Here is a 15,430-nt window from a genome sequence, read left to right as displayed (position 1 = left end):
CATTTGGGGGGCGGAAGAGAGACGAACCTCCATTGGGCATCTCCCCGATGCCAGGAGCGGCCCCTCGAGCCCGTGCTCTGGGACGAAGGTTGGGGGTGGTGCGGGGGCGCTGGGCCCTCTGGGTTGTGGGTTTCGGGGGCAACTGGATTCATGGGGGCTTGGCCGGAAGCTGCTCTCGCGGGGCCCCTGAGCACCTGGGTCCCTCCCACAGGTTCTGACCCTGTAGTGGCTGCCGCGCCCCCACCACAGAAGTCAAAGGCTCTTCCGCACTTTTATTTAAAAAAAAAAAAAAAAGACACGCAGGGAGTGCCCTGGGTGACTGGGCCACGCACGATGCCCAGCGGGACTGAGTCAGTTCCGGTCGCGCACGGTCCAGCCCGTGGAGGGGGAAGAGGTAGGGGCTTTGCCGGCCCCGGCCCGACGGTCACTTGCCCACAGAGTCGAATATGACGCGGTTCTGCTCGGCGCGCTCCCGCTGGCTCTGCGTTCGCGCCAGCTCCAGCAGGGTCCGCAGTAGGTGGAAAGTGAGGTCAATGGACAGAGGAGGGTCGTCGCGCCGCGGCCGCTCGCTCGCAGTCCTGGGTCCCCAGCTGCCCGATCCCGCGCGGCGCGGAAACCGCTCAGCCAGCAGCAAGAGGAGAGCGCGGGCTCCGCCGCCGTGGTTGCGCGTCCCGGGGCTCCAACGGAGACTCGGGTCCTGGACCCCGGCCGCCGCCTCCGCCTCCGCCGGGCTCCACTGGCTGCTCCCGGGGCGCAGCTGTGCCAAAAGGAGCAGCGCCCCCAGTAGCGCCGCGCGTCCCGCCTGCCTCATGATGCCGCCGGCCCTGAACACACAGGGGTAGTGCGGGGTGAGGTGTGCCTGGGGCAGCCGCAGGTGGCAAACTCCCTGCGCACACCCAGTGCCCTGCCGGGTCCCTCTGGCTGCCGCCCAGTGCGCACAGCCTGCCCCCAGCTCCAGCCGCTGCCCGGCCCACCTCTTTCCTTCCCCCCGCCCTCCTCCCCGAGCTCCGTGCCTCCCTCCCGGCGGGTCGCGGTGGGTGGACTGAGTGCGGAGTCCTGGTGCTGAGGGAGCTTGGGTGGACGCTGGGAGCCACTCACAGGTTGTCGGAGAGCGCCCGCCCGGCGCGAGACGGAGCTCCAGCCTCTGTCCCTTGGGGCGGGCCGAGTGCGCCTGGGGAAACGCGGGGTCTGTCCCGGGACCGCCGCCAGCCTTATATAGCGCCAGGACAGCTCCGACTGACGTCAGCGAAGAGCTCGCACCGATCGTGGAAGCAATGACAGCTTCAGCCCCGAGTTCTGCAGGTTGCGCGCCCCCGGAGGGGCACACTCCGGACACGAGATCGTGTCCCTGAGGCCAGCGCTGGAAACAGAACTGGACTACCGAGATCCGGAAGCCGGCTGGGACCTAGAGGTTGCTCTGACACCCCCAGTGCCCCTCGCCCCCTTAGAGCAGCCAGCAGTGTGGAGGCCCATTTCCCAAGGCAGACCACTCCCGAGTTTCTTCTTAGGCACACGAAAGGGAGGCGAGCCGCAGAAGCTGTCCATGGTGCTGACCCTGTCCGGGGGCCTCAGGCCGGGAGCCAGAGGCATCGGAGAAGGCTCTGCTGCTCAGATCTAGTCCCCTGCTGGAGCTACCAGTTGTGCACACAGAGAGTCGGCAGCACACCACGGGCATTCAGCCAACACCAGCGCCTGCCACAGTCTCCACTAAAGACCTCATTACAACCCTGGGTCTAAGGTCCTGTGGCTGTCCGAATGAGGCACTAAGCTCAAGAGGGTCTCTAGTCTCAAGGTGCTTTAGGACCACATGAGGCTGCTCCTTCTGCTTCTGAGTTCACCCAGAGTGGTGGCTTAGCAAAGGCCAGTCTTTCTCCCGGGAAGCAGACAACAGTGTTACTAGAGCTTTGGCTTTCTAGTTAAGATCACTGGGTAAGAAGTGAGGAAACTCGAGTTCAAGTTTCTGCTGTCACTAACTCACGGGTGACCTGACTTCCAAGGATCTCAGTGTCCACACTGGGTTGGTGCTCCTAGGCCTCTGGCCAGTTCGAGAAATTGTGACTCCTCAGTGGTTTTCTGCTGAGTCTTGCTCATTTCCTCTGCAGGTGCCAGATACACACTCCATGCCATACTGACTGCAGCATATGCGGTCTGAAGGACCCCAAAGAGTTGGAACTGCACTTGGGCTGGGAAGGGCTGGACTGGCAGACGTGTCTGGGGAGAGAGGGGATGAGTGGCATTTGCTGGCCACTGGGTGTAAAACTGACAAGGTCAGATGGTACAACACATACTTATGGGGCCAGCATTGTGGCACAGTGGGAAGGCCACCACCTGAGATGCTGGCATCCCATATGGGTGCCAGTCCGAGTCCTGGACGGTCCAATTCTGATCCAGCTCCCTGCTATTGGCATGGGAAAAGCAGCAGATGAGGATGGCCCAAGTACTAGGGCCCCTGCCATCCATGTGGGAGACCTGGAAGCGCTTTTTAAGATTTATTTATTTATTTGAAAGGCAGAGTTAGAGAGAGGGAGAGGAAGGGGCAGAGAGAGAAGTCTTCCATCCGCTGGTTCACTTCCCAGATGGCTGCAATGGCCGGGGCTGGGCCAGACCAAAGCCAGGAGCCAGAACTTCTTCTGGGTCTGCCACGTGGGTGCAGGGGCCCAAGCACCTGCGCCATCTTCTCCTGCTTCCCCAGGCACATTAGCAGAGAGCTGAATCAGAAGTGGAGCAGCCGAAACTCGAACCGGTGCCCATATCGGATGCCGGTACTGCAGGTGGCAGCCTAACCCTCTCTGCCGCAGTGCCAGCTCTGATAAATCAATCTTTAAAACAAACATGTATTTGTGGAATTATGTACCATGGTGGGAGTATGATCACAGTCAGGTGCTGCGTAATGATGCTGATGTGACGACCTGCACATCCCACAGCGGCCCCCACCACCTGGCGGCACTGTGGCCATGGTGATGTTGTAACATGGAAGTGTAATGCATTCCTCACCTATCTGTGGCAATGCTGGCGGAAACAAACCTACCATGTTACAGTCATGTGAGTACAGTAAATACGGTTACATACAGGACATAATTCTTGGTAATAAACGACTATGTTACTGGCTTATGTATTTACTATGCTCTACTTTTAACTGTTAGCGTGTCCTACCTATTAACAACCTTGACTGTGTGCTGAGTTATGCTGGTAGCGGCCTGTAGGCTTCATCTCAAGAGGCCACCTCAAGTGACTGATCTCTCATCTAGGATGCTCACAATGACAAAAGCACCTAATGAGACACCTCTCAGAAAGCTTCCTTCTTGTTAAGTGACGCATTATGAAGGTTTTAGTGACTTCAGACGCAGTTAGTTTACATTTTAGAGTGAAATGTGCCAGCTCAGAGGGCAAATCCCATGAAGTTCAGGGGAGTGGCCCAACCACATGGAAACTGCCCTGGCCCCTTTGGGGAGGCTGTCTGACCATTCTAGGGTCAAGCTGTCACTGCAAGGTACTAACAGTGGAGCAAGGCAGGCTTAGAGCTGGTGTGCCTTCCAGGACAGGTAGGAGTTCCAGATGACGGCAACACACTGGACAACGGCCAACCTACGGAGCAGGAAGAGCACAGTGACGGGCAGGAAGGGGGAAGGGAAAGGGAGGGAGCCTTTCCGGAGTTAGTCTCCTCCCGCCAGCCCCTCATGGAGGGGGGCCTGTGTGGCTTGGACCAGAGGACACAGCTCAGATCCGGGGCCATCCCCGAGCTCTGTCTCCTGGATGAGGACCTCCGAAGTTAAGCACCCTCAGCAGCTGTGGTGACACGCACAGGTCTGCCACACAGGCCCCTGGCCACACCCTTTCCAAATACATTTTTCTATGCACCTTGCACCAGCTGAGATTTTCCTTTCAAAAATACTCTGCCTGCTGGATAAAGTAGTATCTCCATTTATCTTAAGTTAACCTGGCTCAAAGAGGTTGTACAGGATCCTAGTGTTTGGGATTTGGTAATTCTCCATTCTTTTAGCATGGTGAGCCATGTAAATTTTGACTTCCCTCTAATGAGTTCTATATTTTGGCCTATCCCCAAGGCCCCTCAACTCAAGCATTCTAACTACTATCGTGAGTTCCACTCTCTTTTTTAAAAAACTGTGCTTGAGCAATCATGTTTATTATTACTACTTTGCAGTAAACTAACCCGACCAGGTTCCTACTTGGCCCTCTGGTCTACCTGTCTGTGTAACCTAGGCTGTGGCACCCTAGACACTGAACCTGCAGATGTGCCATCAAAGGCAGAGAATCAAGGGTTGAGAAGCAGAATCCTCCCTGGGAAGATGACAGTCAGTGGGCAGGCACCCCGAGCAGGTTCTATAAAGGCTGAGAGGTTCTGGAAAAAACACTTGGGGATCTGAGAGGCTCTGACCAGGGTAGAGTGTGCCACTGGGGACCTGAGCTTGCCTACTATTTGCTTCCAACTGCCGGTAACGTGGCTCTTCCTTGCAGGGTGGGGTAGGGGGCTGCATACCTGTAGTGCAGGGGGACCAAGTAGAAGTTGGCTAACTGCACAGCAGGCCAGAGCTGCAAGGGACAGAAGGTGATGGTTAGGTGGCTGGCCCCTAGACTCAATGCCTTACCTGGCCCTGCCCCTGCCCCAACTTCTGCACGCCAGTAACAGCTGAAAACCTGCTGAGTGCTTCCCTGAGCATGGTGCCCATGCAGCCAATGGGAACCCCAATGGAGGGGTTCTTGGGTTGGAAGGACCCCCAGGGCATCTCTGAACTTAAGGCAACAGGACAGGCTGTGAGTGTGTCAGCTCTTACGTAGTAGTTGGTGATGAGGGCGTCAAGATAATCCTGAAGAGACAGAGAAACAACAAATTAACACGTCTTCCTCTAGCAGCTCCCACCTCCCGTGTGAATGTTACACACAAACTTCTCTTCAGGGCACACTCCTGTCTCACACTCCCCTCAGCTCCTCTGCTCCACAGCCCAGGGCTCCACCTGCACCTCCACCTTCTGCCTACCTCTTTCCCCATGCGCTGCCACCCTGGCAGCCAGAGGCCTTGCCCACACCTGCGCCGCTCACCCGCTGTAGCTTAGCCCAATTGTCCTGGGCCGACAGTCCATTGAGTGTCCCTACCAGAGGGAGGAAGCAGCCTAGGAAACATGGGGCAAAGCCCCCCTAGGACAAGAAATGAAAGCTCGTGAGCACCTTAATGCCCTGCCCCCAGTCTACCCTTCCCGACTCCCTCTTCTTTCTGCTCACCTGATCCAACAGCATCTTCTTCAGGGCATCCACCTTGGTGCCGCCTGGGATGAGCCGATCCAGAACCTTATACCAGCCTCCTACTACCGGGCCCTGAAAGTCAGCCCCAGACAGAGGAGCTGGATGCAGTGAGGGGACCCGTGGCTTTTAAATCACAAAGCTCTTCCCCCAAATACCAGAACCCAACTCCCAGGGAGGCAGACACCAAGACAAAAGAAGGGTGGCAGGGCTGGCTGAAGCGTGGAGAGGCCACAGGCAACTAAAGGACAGCACAGAACCAGAACACCGTCCCACCAGCTGCAACCCTGCTGCGGGCAGAACTTACCACAAAGCCACAGCCCAGAGATACCATGGTCAGGGTCCGGCCGGTCTGGTGTTCCCGCAGACCGCGTTTCTCCACCAGCTGCTGTGAGATAATGTCACCCAGGCCCATCAGGGACCCTGTGCAGGGTACACGGGTGTTGTCAGAACATGGCTGCTACTCCCAGGAGGGAAGTGAGTCTGCTCTGGCGCTCTGGGCCCCAGGGCTTCTTTCTTCTGGGGGTAAAGGACCAGTTCCTCTCTCCTGCCTCAAAGCCCTCCTCTCCCCAAGGATGGTGACACCTCGCGTGTGCCTATCAGAAACTGGGATGAACAGGCTAGGGCCCAGGAGCTCTGTACTGAGCAGCAATGGGGGAATCAGAAACTATAGACAGAGGAAGGAAAATCTTAAGATCCTGGGGCTGAGACCTGCACGGTCATTTCATCCAAACCCCTGCTTTCAGAGGTGTGGAAACGAGATTGCAGGAGCTCACATATCCAGTAAGGGCAGAACTGAGGCAAGAACCGGGGCGGGACTGTTAGACCCGGATCTTTCCAGGACACTGCTCTGTGACTAGGTTATGTGTAGGACAGCAAGGACCCTGGCCACTGCTCTTTACCTTGGTCTGGGGGTCTCTATTTATGAAAGCAGCAGGAATAACTTTTTCTTTTTTTAAAAAATATTTGTTTATTTTAAAGTCAGAGTTACACAGAGAGAGGAGAGGCAGAGAGAGAGAGAGATCTTCCATCTGATGGTTCACTCCCCAATTGGCTGCAACAACTGGAGCTGTGCAAATCTGAAGCCAGGAGCCAGGAGCTTCCTCCCGGTCTCCCACAAGGGTGCAGGGGCCCAAGGACTTGGGCCATCCTCCACTGCTTTCCCAGGCCATAGCAGAGAGCTGGATCAGAAGTGGAGCAGCTGGATCTCGAACCAGTGCCCATATGGGATGCTGGCGCATCAGGCCAGGGTGTAAACCCACTGCGCCACAGCATCGGCCCCTGGAGTAACTCTTTTTCTAAAACAACAGTGCTCAAGTGATACCAGGCAGGCAGGTGACTGGTGAAGTGAGTCCTGGCCACCTCTTGGCAGAATCAGCCAAACCCTGACTTCCCTATGGCAACCCCAGACTGAGCTGGTGTAGGTGTCACAGCCATTCCCCCAGGCCTGCGCACCAGCAACCCCTCCCGTCACTGCAGATGCCTAGCTCCAAGCAGCCCTCATCAGTCACCCCCACCCAGAAGCCAAAACAGACATCATCTCTATTGACAAAGCCCCGTCAATGACAGTGGCGTTACGGTTTCTAGCAAACACACCCTGATGGGGCCGCCTGGGGGTGACCCCACAACCTCCAGCTCGCCTGTCTGAGTAATGAGAGCCCCTCCGGTCCCACAGCCACCACTGTCCCTGTGCCCTCAATTAGCACTGGGCAAACACATCTTCCACCCTGTTCCTTGGCCCGGAGCTGGCTCTGACGTCCACGCTGGCTGCACACTCACTGGTCTGCTCTTCCCCCATACCCTCCGCACAGCTCTGCCCCAGGACAGCCTACCCATGGGCAACTGGGGGAGGCTGGGGGCTGGGCTGCTGGTCATGGAGCAGCCCCAGGCCCCCTGGCACACCCATCAAGGCAGCCCTGTCTTGGCTCTCCAGGGAATCCCCAAAGTGGTGGGGGCTCTTCCCAGAACACTGCTAGATATGAAGTCTCCAAGGACAAGAACAGAAGCCCAAACACCTCTGCTAAACTATTCCCTCTGACACTCAGAGGAGCCCCCTGGCAGGAGCTCAGGAAATCAACAAAGGAAAAATGTCATACAGCCTCAAATCACAGGCCTACCCTGGGAAAGGGCATGGAGAACTCCACGTCCAGCCTGAAGGACTGTGGTCAGGCTGCAGGAGAGAACCAGGGAACGGAGGCTTGCTCCCCACCCCCAGGCAGTCAGCTCTTAACACTTTCCCACACCCCCACCTGACAACAGGAGGTACCAGGTGCACTCCCAGGGAGAAAAGGGGCATGAGAAGGTTGGCACAGGGGAACAGAAAAGGCAATCACTTCCTAAATGGAGGAACTAATGGTCTGACTGTCCACTTGGGCCAGATGGTCAGTGTGCAAAGGGTTCTCACACACTTAATCCTCACAAAAGGCCTAGGCAGGAAGTGAACCCACCTCCATCTGATGATAAAGGAAGTCTTTGAGGGATTGGACTTGGTAAGTAGTGGAGTTGGGATGGATGCAGGGCTTCTCTCGAGGAGGAACAAGGAGGTCACAGGCTCAGAGGCCAGGAGGTTCCAGGAGGTTCCTGCGGCTGCTACTCTGCATAGAGTCCCTGCCCAAGCCAGGGCCCCAAGGGCCTGTGTATCAGAGATGCCTCCTGGACTAACACTGTCTTTACTCCCTAGTATTCCTGTCACCTTGTGGGGATGACAGGCAACAAATTCCCAGGACCCAGAGAGGTATGCCTTGCCAACAGTCACACAGGTTCCTGACTTTTAGCCCCATGGTCCTGGAAGCCAACAGGCTTTGAGAAAGATGGATTCTAGGCCCCTGAAGTGTGCCCATCAAGCCGGAAGGATGACCGGGTGACAGTGGAAGTGACAAGTGGTGCACACTCTGCAGCCTCTGCCAGTTCTGTTCATCTCAGACACCACAGGTTCCTGCTCTGCCCACAGATGATTGGAGCCCCTGGACCCACAGCAACTCCATGCTGGTCTAAGGCGCTGGTCCAAAGAACAAGACCTGTATTTGCAGCCCTCAGGATCCTTTGAGGAAGGAATCGGCCATTCAGATTCTTCATGCCCCCTTCCCCAACCCAAACAGACCCCGCCCCGGAAATGAGGGGTTGTCCAGGACCTTCCAGTGCCCTGGATTCCTTCTCCTTGGAGTTGTGGCTGGAGGCCTGCAGACACCAATGCCCAGGGTCCTGATGGGGCAGGGCAAGGGGCTGCTGGGTAGTGATGTCCCAGTGCCAACCTGGGCGCAGAGCCCAGTGAGCAGACACTGGCGCGGGTGTGACATCATACCTCTGGGCCGGTGCCAGTTCTCATGCCGTCACTCCCCACCAGATCCAGCGGGCCCGGGAAGGGGAGCCTGCCTCAGCACAGATTTGGGATCACCCTGCGTACAAGTGGAAAAGCCCCAACTTCTACATTTTCCCAGAGTAGGGGTAAATTCCCTACTTCCTCTATTTTGCTCCTGTCCTTTTTTATTTTTATTTTTAAGATTGATTTGTTTATTTGAGAGGCAGAGTCAGAGAGAGAGGAAGAAACAGAGAGAAAGGTCTTCCATCCACTGGTTCACTCTCCAAATGGTCACAACAGCCAGGTCTGGGTGTATCCAAAGCCAGGAGCCAGAAGCTTCCTCTGGGTCTCCCATGTGGGTGCGGGGGCCCAATGACTTGGGCCATCTTCCACTGCTTTCCCAGGCCATAAGCTGGGAGCTGGATTAGAAGTGGAGCAGCGAGGACTCCAACCAGCATCCATATGGGATGCTAGTGCTGCAGGCGGAGGATTAACCTACAGCGCTGGCCCCAACTGCTAACTTCAGTGTGGAGTCTTATATGTGAGAAAAATAAAGCATTTACGGAAGGCAAGATGGTAGAGGGACAGGAAGCAGCTTCTTGGAATGAGGAGCAGTACAGGCAGGTGGGCAGGATAGACAGCTACCGGCATGGGGCTGTTGCTGATGGCCCGGGAGTCTCCAACCATGAACTAACTGCCTGCCTGGTTGGGATAAGAGGCTGGTTTGGTACAGAGCCAGGGGGAGCTGAAGCCCAGCATGTGGGAAATGGGAGAGTACACCTGGCCTCAATGTTCCCATTCCTGGTCTGAACCCAACCTACTGTGAGAAAATGACCCAGAATGGAAGGTTCTGCTGCCTGTTGAGTATCTAAATACAGCCGAGACTATGCTCAGCATCTGCTGGCCCCAAGACTCTCAAGTGCAGGGCAGTGCCATGGGCAGCACCCTCAGCTGGTTATCTATCTATCTATCTATCTATCTATTGGGTCCACACTGTGGTGTAGCACGTATCCAGCACTGGCATCCCATAAGGGCACCTTCTCTCTCTGTAACTCTGCCTTTCAAATAAATAAACAAACACTTCTTAAAAAAAAAAAAAAAAAAAAAAGAAACATTTATTTCAAAGTCAGAGTTAGAAACAGGGAGAGACAGAAAGAGCTCTTCCACCTGCTGGTTTGGTCCACAGAGGGCCACAATGGCCAGAGGTGGACCAGACTGAAGCCAGGAGCCAGGAACTCTCTTCTGGTCTCCCACATGGGTTGCAGGGTCCAAGCACTTGGGCCATCTTCTGCTGCCTTCCCAGGCGCAAGCGCAGGGAGCTAGATCGGAAGCAGGCAGCTGGGACTCAAACCAGCATCCACACGAGATGCCAGCATCTCCAGTGGCAGCTTTCCCAGCTTTCCCGCAACGCCGGCCCCAGCGCCCTGGTTCTTTTTTTTTTTTTTTTTTTTTTTTGACAGGCAGAGTGGACAGTGAGAGAGAGAGACAGAGAGAAAGGTCTTCCTTTTGCCGTTGGTTCACCCTCCAATGGCCTCCGCGGCCGGCGCGCTGCGGCCGGCGCACCGCGCTGATCCGATGGCAGGAGCCAGGAGCCAGGTGCTTTTCCTGGTCTCCCATGGGGTGCAGGGCCCAAGCACCTGGGCCATCCTCCACTGCACTCCCTGGCCACAGCAGAGGGCTGGCCTGGAAGAGGGGCAACCGGGACAGAATCCGGCGCCCCGACCGGGACTAGAACCCGGTGTGCCGGCGCCGCCAGGCGGAGGATTAGCCTAGTGAGCCGCGGCGCCGGCCTCCAGCGCCCTGGTTCTAACGCCAGCTCTACTGCCCACCACAAGGCCTCAGGGCATGTCATTCTCCCTTTGCCTCAGTTTTCTGCTGTGGTACCAGGCACTAGACTGGAGGGCTTCCTAGGCCTGTTGAGCTCTCACATTCTGGTCTACTTCAGACTCCAGGGAAGGCAGTGTCTGCGGGAGCCTGGCTACCCCCATAGTGGGACGAGGTGACCTAAGATGGCTGGAGCCGGGCCAAGTGGAGACTGAAAGGGCCCACAAGAAAGGGAGGGATACGGCTGACTCAGACTCTGCGGAACACACTGCAAAGCTTCCCCAGGCTGCCCTGCGCCTGACTCCGGCTTGCCAAAACCAAGTATTACACACTTCCCTTGAGCCGGTTCAGATTTCTGCGACTGAAGTCTGATTCTAGCCAGCACTGCAGTTCGACCTAGCAGTGGATCCTTCCTCCAGGCCTATCCACCCCTGGGCCTTCACTGTCGATGCCGTCAGTGACTGTGCACCTAGCGCGTTGCGGGGAGGTCACATCCCGAGGGGAACCTTTGGCCAATGCAGGGTGGGACTGGAAAGCCTCTTCCCTGCAGGGAATCGACTGTTCTTTCAGAGTTCTAAGTAGTTCGAAAGATTCTCAGCCAGTTTCAAGGGGTTGAGCAACCAGTGGCCCTTTGCAGCGGCCAATCTGATAATGCACTTTTTTACTGTTCTCTTTCCCTCCACGGGGTTACTTCCTACTCCCCAACAAAGCACCTGCACACGGGCTTCAGGCTCTGTTCTTTGGAGACTACGGCTAAGACAGTCATCCACAATGGCAAGTGGAACACACCTAACCCAACACCATTGTAGAAGAACAGCTTGTTGTGCCTGGATTGCCAGTAGTCACAAGAAGGGCCAACCTCTTGAGCCTTTAAGTTTATTGAGCATTTCCTGATTTCTAAAGCCTTTTTAGAGATAGTCCCTCCATTGTCCCTGTAAGGTCCTATTGCTAAGCTCAAGCCTCAGAGAACTGAAGCCTTAAGAGGTTTACTGACGCGTCCTGATAACGCAGCTCCTAGGTGCTATGGCCCTGAGATTTAAATCCTGGTCTTCCAAAGCCAAGTCTGAAATCTCTGTGCTTTCTCTGGTGGGACGGGACCTCAGGGACTATGATGCTGGGGTCCACATACGGCTCAGTGAGCTAAATCCACCTTCTCGCTTTATGTGTAGTTTGCTCCACGTCCAAGGGAGGAAATGTCTGAGAAGGCTAGGCGGCCACAGGTAGCTTCAGGGCTGAGGTGGGACGGGAGCAGAGCCTTAGGAAGGCTGAGGGAGGGGAGCCGGAGCGCTCTGCCACCAATGGCCCAGAGCCTCCACTCAGCCGCATTTCTGCACTCAGGCCCCTTGGGGCTCCAGCTCCAGATCCCTTGAATAGGGAAACCAAAGGACTATCCTTCCTTCCCTAGTCTGCCGGCCACGAGGGGGAACCTGCCACCTGGCAGCTCCGGGCCCTGAGGGAATTTGAGGCTGGGCAGAGGGCCCAGCGTGTCAGTTCCCATCACAGCCACACAGTCCAGCGTGAGTCACCACACACGCAGCCAGGTGAGTCATGCAGGCTGCCGGACGCTCCGAGGACAGGACACGAGGTGGCTGGGCACAGGAGGCTGGAGAAGGGCCCAAGGAGGGGCAAGAGTCCATCCGCTGACCTGTCCTGCGGTGACGCCTCTAGTGCTGACGCGGGGTGATGCTGGCATTAGGAGCCCCTTTCAACCTTGCTTTCTGTAGCTCCCCACCCCTTCCAACATTTTGAGTCCTCTTAGAATCCTGTGCCCTTCCTCCAAGCACAAGGGACCCCACTTTAACCAGATTCCCCTTTGCACTGCCCCAGTAGTCAGAGACTTCCGGCCCCTCCTCCTATAAAGTTACCTAGCTGTGCGCCGCCCCCTTGCAGGAGCTGCCCTGCAGAGTGAAGACGGGAACACGTGCAGGTAAGTCGCTGGGTTACCACGGTGAGGCTGTTACTCAATCACCATTGAGTTCTAAAAAAAGCCTTGGCTAGTATATTGTTTGGGGATGCACACATAGATAGGAAAGCGAAAGAGTGATATAAGCAGAAGCCAGGAAAATGGCAGTCTCTGCCTGACTCAGACAGGCACTCACGGGCTCTCAAATCCGGGTACTGATACAGGAATGTTCCTTACCAATACCACTTAAACTGTAAATATATGTCTTACTATTCTTTGGGGTATTTCACAATAAGAAATACTAGGAAAAATAAGATAGTTGTTTGAGAACCTCGATTTCAGATTTAGGTGTGTGATCTCACATGATTCAAATATGCTTTGTGGGCCCCTCACGATATACTGGTCGTGGAAGTGCTTTGCGCACTGTAAAATGTTCGAGTATTTGCTATGAGTTATTTTCCAAGTTGGAGACTCCTGGGCAATGCCTAGATCCTCTGCTGTGTGCTTAAGAACAGCCTCGGGGCATCTACCCTCCAAAGCACACTGGGGGCTGCATGGGGTGCTAGCTAGCCTCTCCAGGGGTCTGCAAAGAAGCAGGAAACGAGGGAGGTGCGCCGTCGCCTGTCAATCAGCCTGCTCTGGTCGCACTCGGGTCCCAGAGGGACACTCACCAGCCGTCAGGACCTGGACTTTCCACGGGTGAGCAGCCAGGGCCCGCTGGTATGCCCGCCACAGCGCCATGCTTCCTGCCAAGCCAAGAGGAGAGGGGGTCACCCCCACGGCTCCCCACGATGAAGACGACGCCTGACATCCTTGGGCCCACTTCCCCCACCCCCTCTCCAATGCGTCTTAAAGGGGCAGGGGCCCGAGAGGGATGCTTCGTCACAGGAGCCGCCCCGGACAGTCGGGGGAGAAGGCTGTGGGCAGCCCTGGGTTCCTGGCGGTAACCATCTGCCACCCCACCTCAGGTTCCGACTGAGGAACCTGTCAGGGCAAGCTCGCCCTGGCGCCCACCCGGAGCTTGGGTCCCGGAAAAGTGAGTTCAGTCAGCCCCCAGATTCAGTTAGCACCGGTACGCATACGGAGTCCAACTCCACGCCAGCCAAAGGATCCATCGCTGCCTGGGCCTGGAGGACCACGTGCCCTGTGGGCGCTCGTGGCGCGCGCCACTCCAAGCCAGTGACCGCGGGTTACCCGTCACTCACCTGAGTGCGCGCTCCGCGCCCAGCAGTCCTCCCACGTGACGCGCGCTGGCCGAGGGACTTCCGCCACAAGCCCCGCCCCTTCCGGCCCGCCTGCCCGCAGACGGTGGGACCCTGGCAGGCGGAGGGGAATGAGTCCACAACGCCACTGAACACCGTGGAGAGCTGCTCGCTCGGTCACCCGTTCTCCGAGTGGGATGTGTCGGGCCTCGGTGTGGTGTTGCCGGGCGTTACTTCCCACTTGGGTCCAACTTCAGCCTGCTTCCGCCCCTCCACGCCCCGCCCCTCGCTGCTCCGAAGGACGCGAGCTTGTCGTCCCTCGGTCTCAGAAACCAGGAGGGAAGCCCTAAGTGGTGGTTTAGTGCGTGTGCTCCTTTCGTCGCCAGGTTGTTCCCAGCCTCCGTCGTGAGCCGAGCGGGTGGGACGGGCTCATTCCCACTCGTCCTCACAGCACCCGGCTCAGCGCTTTGCCCACAACAGCCCCTGCAGGAAAGCGGCGTGGGGACTGGGGAGCCTCGGTCACTACACCCGGACTTAACCGTTCCTCATCTGTAAAACGAAGGGGTGCACTGTCCGGTTTCCAAACGGCACCCCTCATTTCCAGGGGTCTGTAGGAGGTGTTTGTGTGGGAGTGGGGCTGTCGGTCCCTACCGCAACTGTTTGAAATACATTACCTCTAGAAAGAGCCATTTTTAACAAAGGGGCCCACAGCGAAGTGTCTGAGAGCTACTAGGTGATTTCTGAATCCCTTCCAGCTCTAACACTCGGATTCTGTGCACACACCGCAGGATCCTTTCTAGCAAGGGGCGCTGTCAGGCGGGCAGCTCTGCTTAGCTCCAGGGACCCACACGTGGGAGGCAGGGAGCTCACCGCTCTCCGCTTGCCTACCTCCGGCCCCAGTCCACTCAATTCCTATGTGGTTAACGCAGAGAGAATCCTGTCACAGATACTGGAGAAGCCAGGGAAGCAAGAGAATTCACTGTCGTTTCACTAAAAGGCTCCTGTCTGCAAAACACCATTTCCAAGAAGTGAATTTACTAACAGCCCACGCTTGTGGCAGGTCGGAAAGCTGTGTTCTGAAGGCAGACCGGCAGGCTCGAACCCCACCACCAATTCCTGATGACCTGACCTTGTTCACACTCCTTCTCTGAAGTAAAAACAACACCTGCCTCAGATTAACACACGAAGTGCCTGAAACAGTGCTCAGCACTGTACCTCCTTTCCCCTTCCTTCCCCCTTGGGGAGCACGGGGGAGGGAGAAATCTGGGAGGCTCCCTGGTGAAGGTGGAATCTGAACGGGGACCCTAACGGATGGGCAGGATTCAGCAGAGGAGGATGTTCCTGGAGGGAACAGTGAGCAGCGTTCCAGGTGCAGGAGTGAATGAATGTTGCTGCAGAGAGGGTCGGAGGACCGCAGCCTGGGGGAGTGAATGAATGTTGCTGCAGAGAGGGTCGGAGGACCGCAGCCTGGGGGAGTGAATGAATGTTGCTGCAGAGAGGGTCGGAGGACCGCAGCCTGGGGGAGTGAATGTGTTGCAGAGAGGGTCGGAGGACCGCAGCCTGGAGGAGTGAATGAATGTGTTGCAGAGAGGGTTGGAGGACCGCAGCCTGGGGGAGTCTACAGTAAAGAGCAGGATCAGAAAGCGCCACCCGGGGTTTCTTCTGGCCGTGCAGACTCCGGCTGAGCTCCAGCTGCAGGAGCAGGGAGGCTGGGACCGCCGCGGGTCTCCAGTCATTCCCTGTCTTCACTGCAGGGTGCGCCACTGCTGTGCAGAATGAGCAGAGCGGCTCGGCCGTGAGGAACTGCCCTCGCAGCTCCAAAGGCTGCGGCCCAACCAGAGCTGGGTGACAGCAGACAGCACAATGCTCGGCTGCTTTCATGGCCATGCGTTAGGTTCCCTGTGCTGCTTAGGGACCAAGGTTTCCTCTTCTGCACAGGAGACTGGA

General features: G+C 56.8%; 2 protein-coding genes across 37 annotated transcripts; both read right to left on the bottom strand.

Annotated features, from left to right (window-relative positions):
• Nucleotides 1–34: 34 nt before the first annotated feature.
• Nucleotides 35–1,237, bottom strand: UCN (urocortin). The gene is made up of 2 exons (XM_008254603.4): nucleotides 1,099–1,237; nucleotides 35–824 (listed from the first exon to the last, which is right to left on the bottom strand). The coding sequence occupies exon 2, from the start codon at nucleotides 809–811 to the stop codon at nucleotides 425–427; it is 387 nt and encodes a 128-aa protein (XP_008252825.1). The 5' UTR covers nucleotides 812–824; nucleotides 1,099–1,237; the 3' UTR covers nucleotides 35–424.
• Nucleotides 1,238–1,783: 546 nt separating this feature from the next.
• Nucleotides 1,784–13,613, bottom strand: MPV17 (mitochondrial inner membrane protein MPV17). 36 transcript variants are annotated; one of them, XM_008254612.4, is made up of 9 exons: nucleotides 13,352–13,489; nucleotides 12,953–13,027; nucleotides 5,564–5,679; nucleotides 5,239–5,331; nucleotides 5,059–5,154; nucleotides 4,794–4,826; nucleotides 4,499–4,551; nucleotides 3,499–3,585; nucleotides 1,784–2,211 (listed from the first exon to the last, which is right to left on the bottom strand). In XM_008254612.4, the coding sequence occupies exons 1-8, from the start codon at nucleotides 13,359–13,361 to the stop codon at nucleotides 3,516–3,518; spliced, it is 546 nt and encodes a 181-aa protein (XP_008252834.1). In that variant the 5' UTR covers nucleotides 13,362–13,489; the 3' UTR covers nucleotides 1,784–2,211; nucleotides 3,499–3,515. The 36 variants fall into 36 exon arrangements, 35 of the variants coding, with proteins under 35 accessions (XP_008252834.1, XP_008252826.2, XP_069925412.1 ...); XR_001793021.3 differs by lacking the exon at nucleotides 1,784–2,211 and adding an exon at nucleotides 2,477–2,819 and having other exon boundaries at nucleotides 4,657–4,826; XM_070069311.1 differs by lacking the exon at nucleotides 1,784–2,211 and adding an exon at nucleotides 2,477–2,819 and having other exon boundaries at nucleotides 13,487–13,613.
• Between the last annotated feature and the right edge of the window lie 1,817 nt (nucleotides 13,614–15,430).

This window comes from Oryctolagus cuniculus, chromosome 2, assembly GCF_964237555.1.
Source record: "Oryctolagus cuniculus chromosome 2, mOryCun1.1, whole genome shotgun sequence".
Classification (NCBI taxonomy): Eukaryota; Metazoa; Chordata; class Mammalia; order Lagomorpha; family Leporidae; genus Oryctolagus; species Oryctolagus cuniculus.
The sequence above is the reverse complement of the archived record's forward strand: the minus strand, read 5'-3'. Positions and strand labels throughout refer to the sequence as shown.

What these genes read in the sequence shown, in the direction of transcription:
- UCN (XM_008254603.4), bottom strand. Translation starts at nt 811, where the DNA reads ATGAGGCAGGCGGGACGCGCGGCGCTACTGGGGGCGCTGCTCCTTTTG.
- MPV17 (XM_051843095.2), bottom strand. An exon ending in ATTGGGCTAAGCTACAGCGG is followed by an intron (nt 4,827 to 5,058) that starts GTGAGCGGCGCA and finishes CTGTCTCTTCAG; the next exon opens with GATTATCTTGACGCCCTCAT. An exon ending in TGGGGCAGGGGCAGGGCCAG is followed by an intron (nt 3,586 to 4,607) that starts GTAAGGCATTGA and finishes CCTGCTCCGTAG; the next exon opens with GTTGGCCGTTGTCCAGTGTG.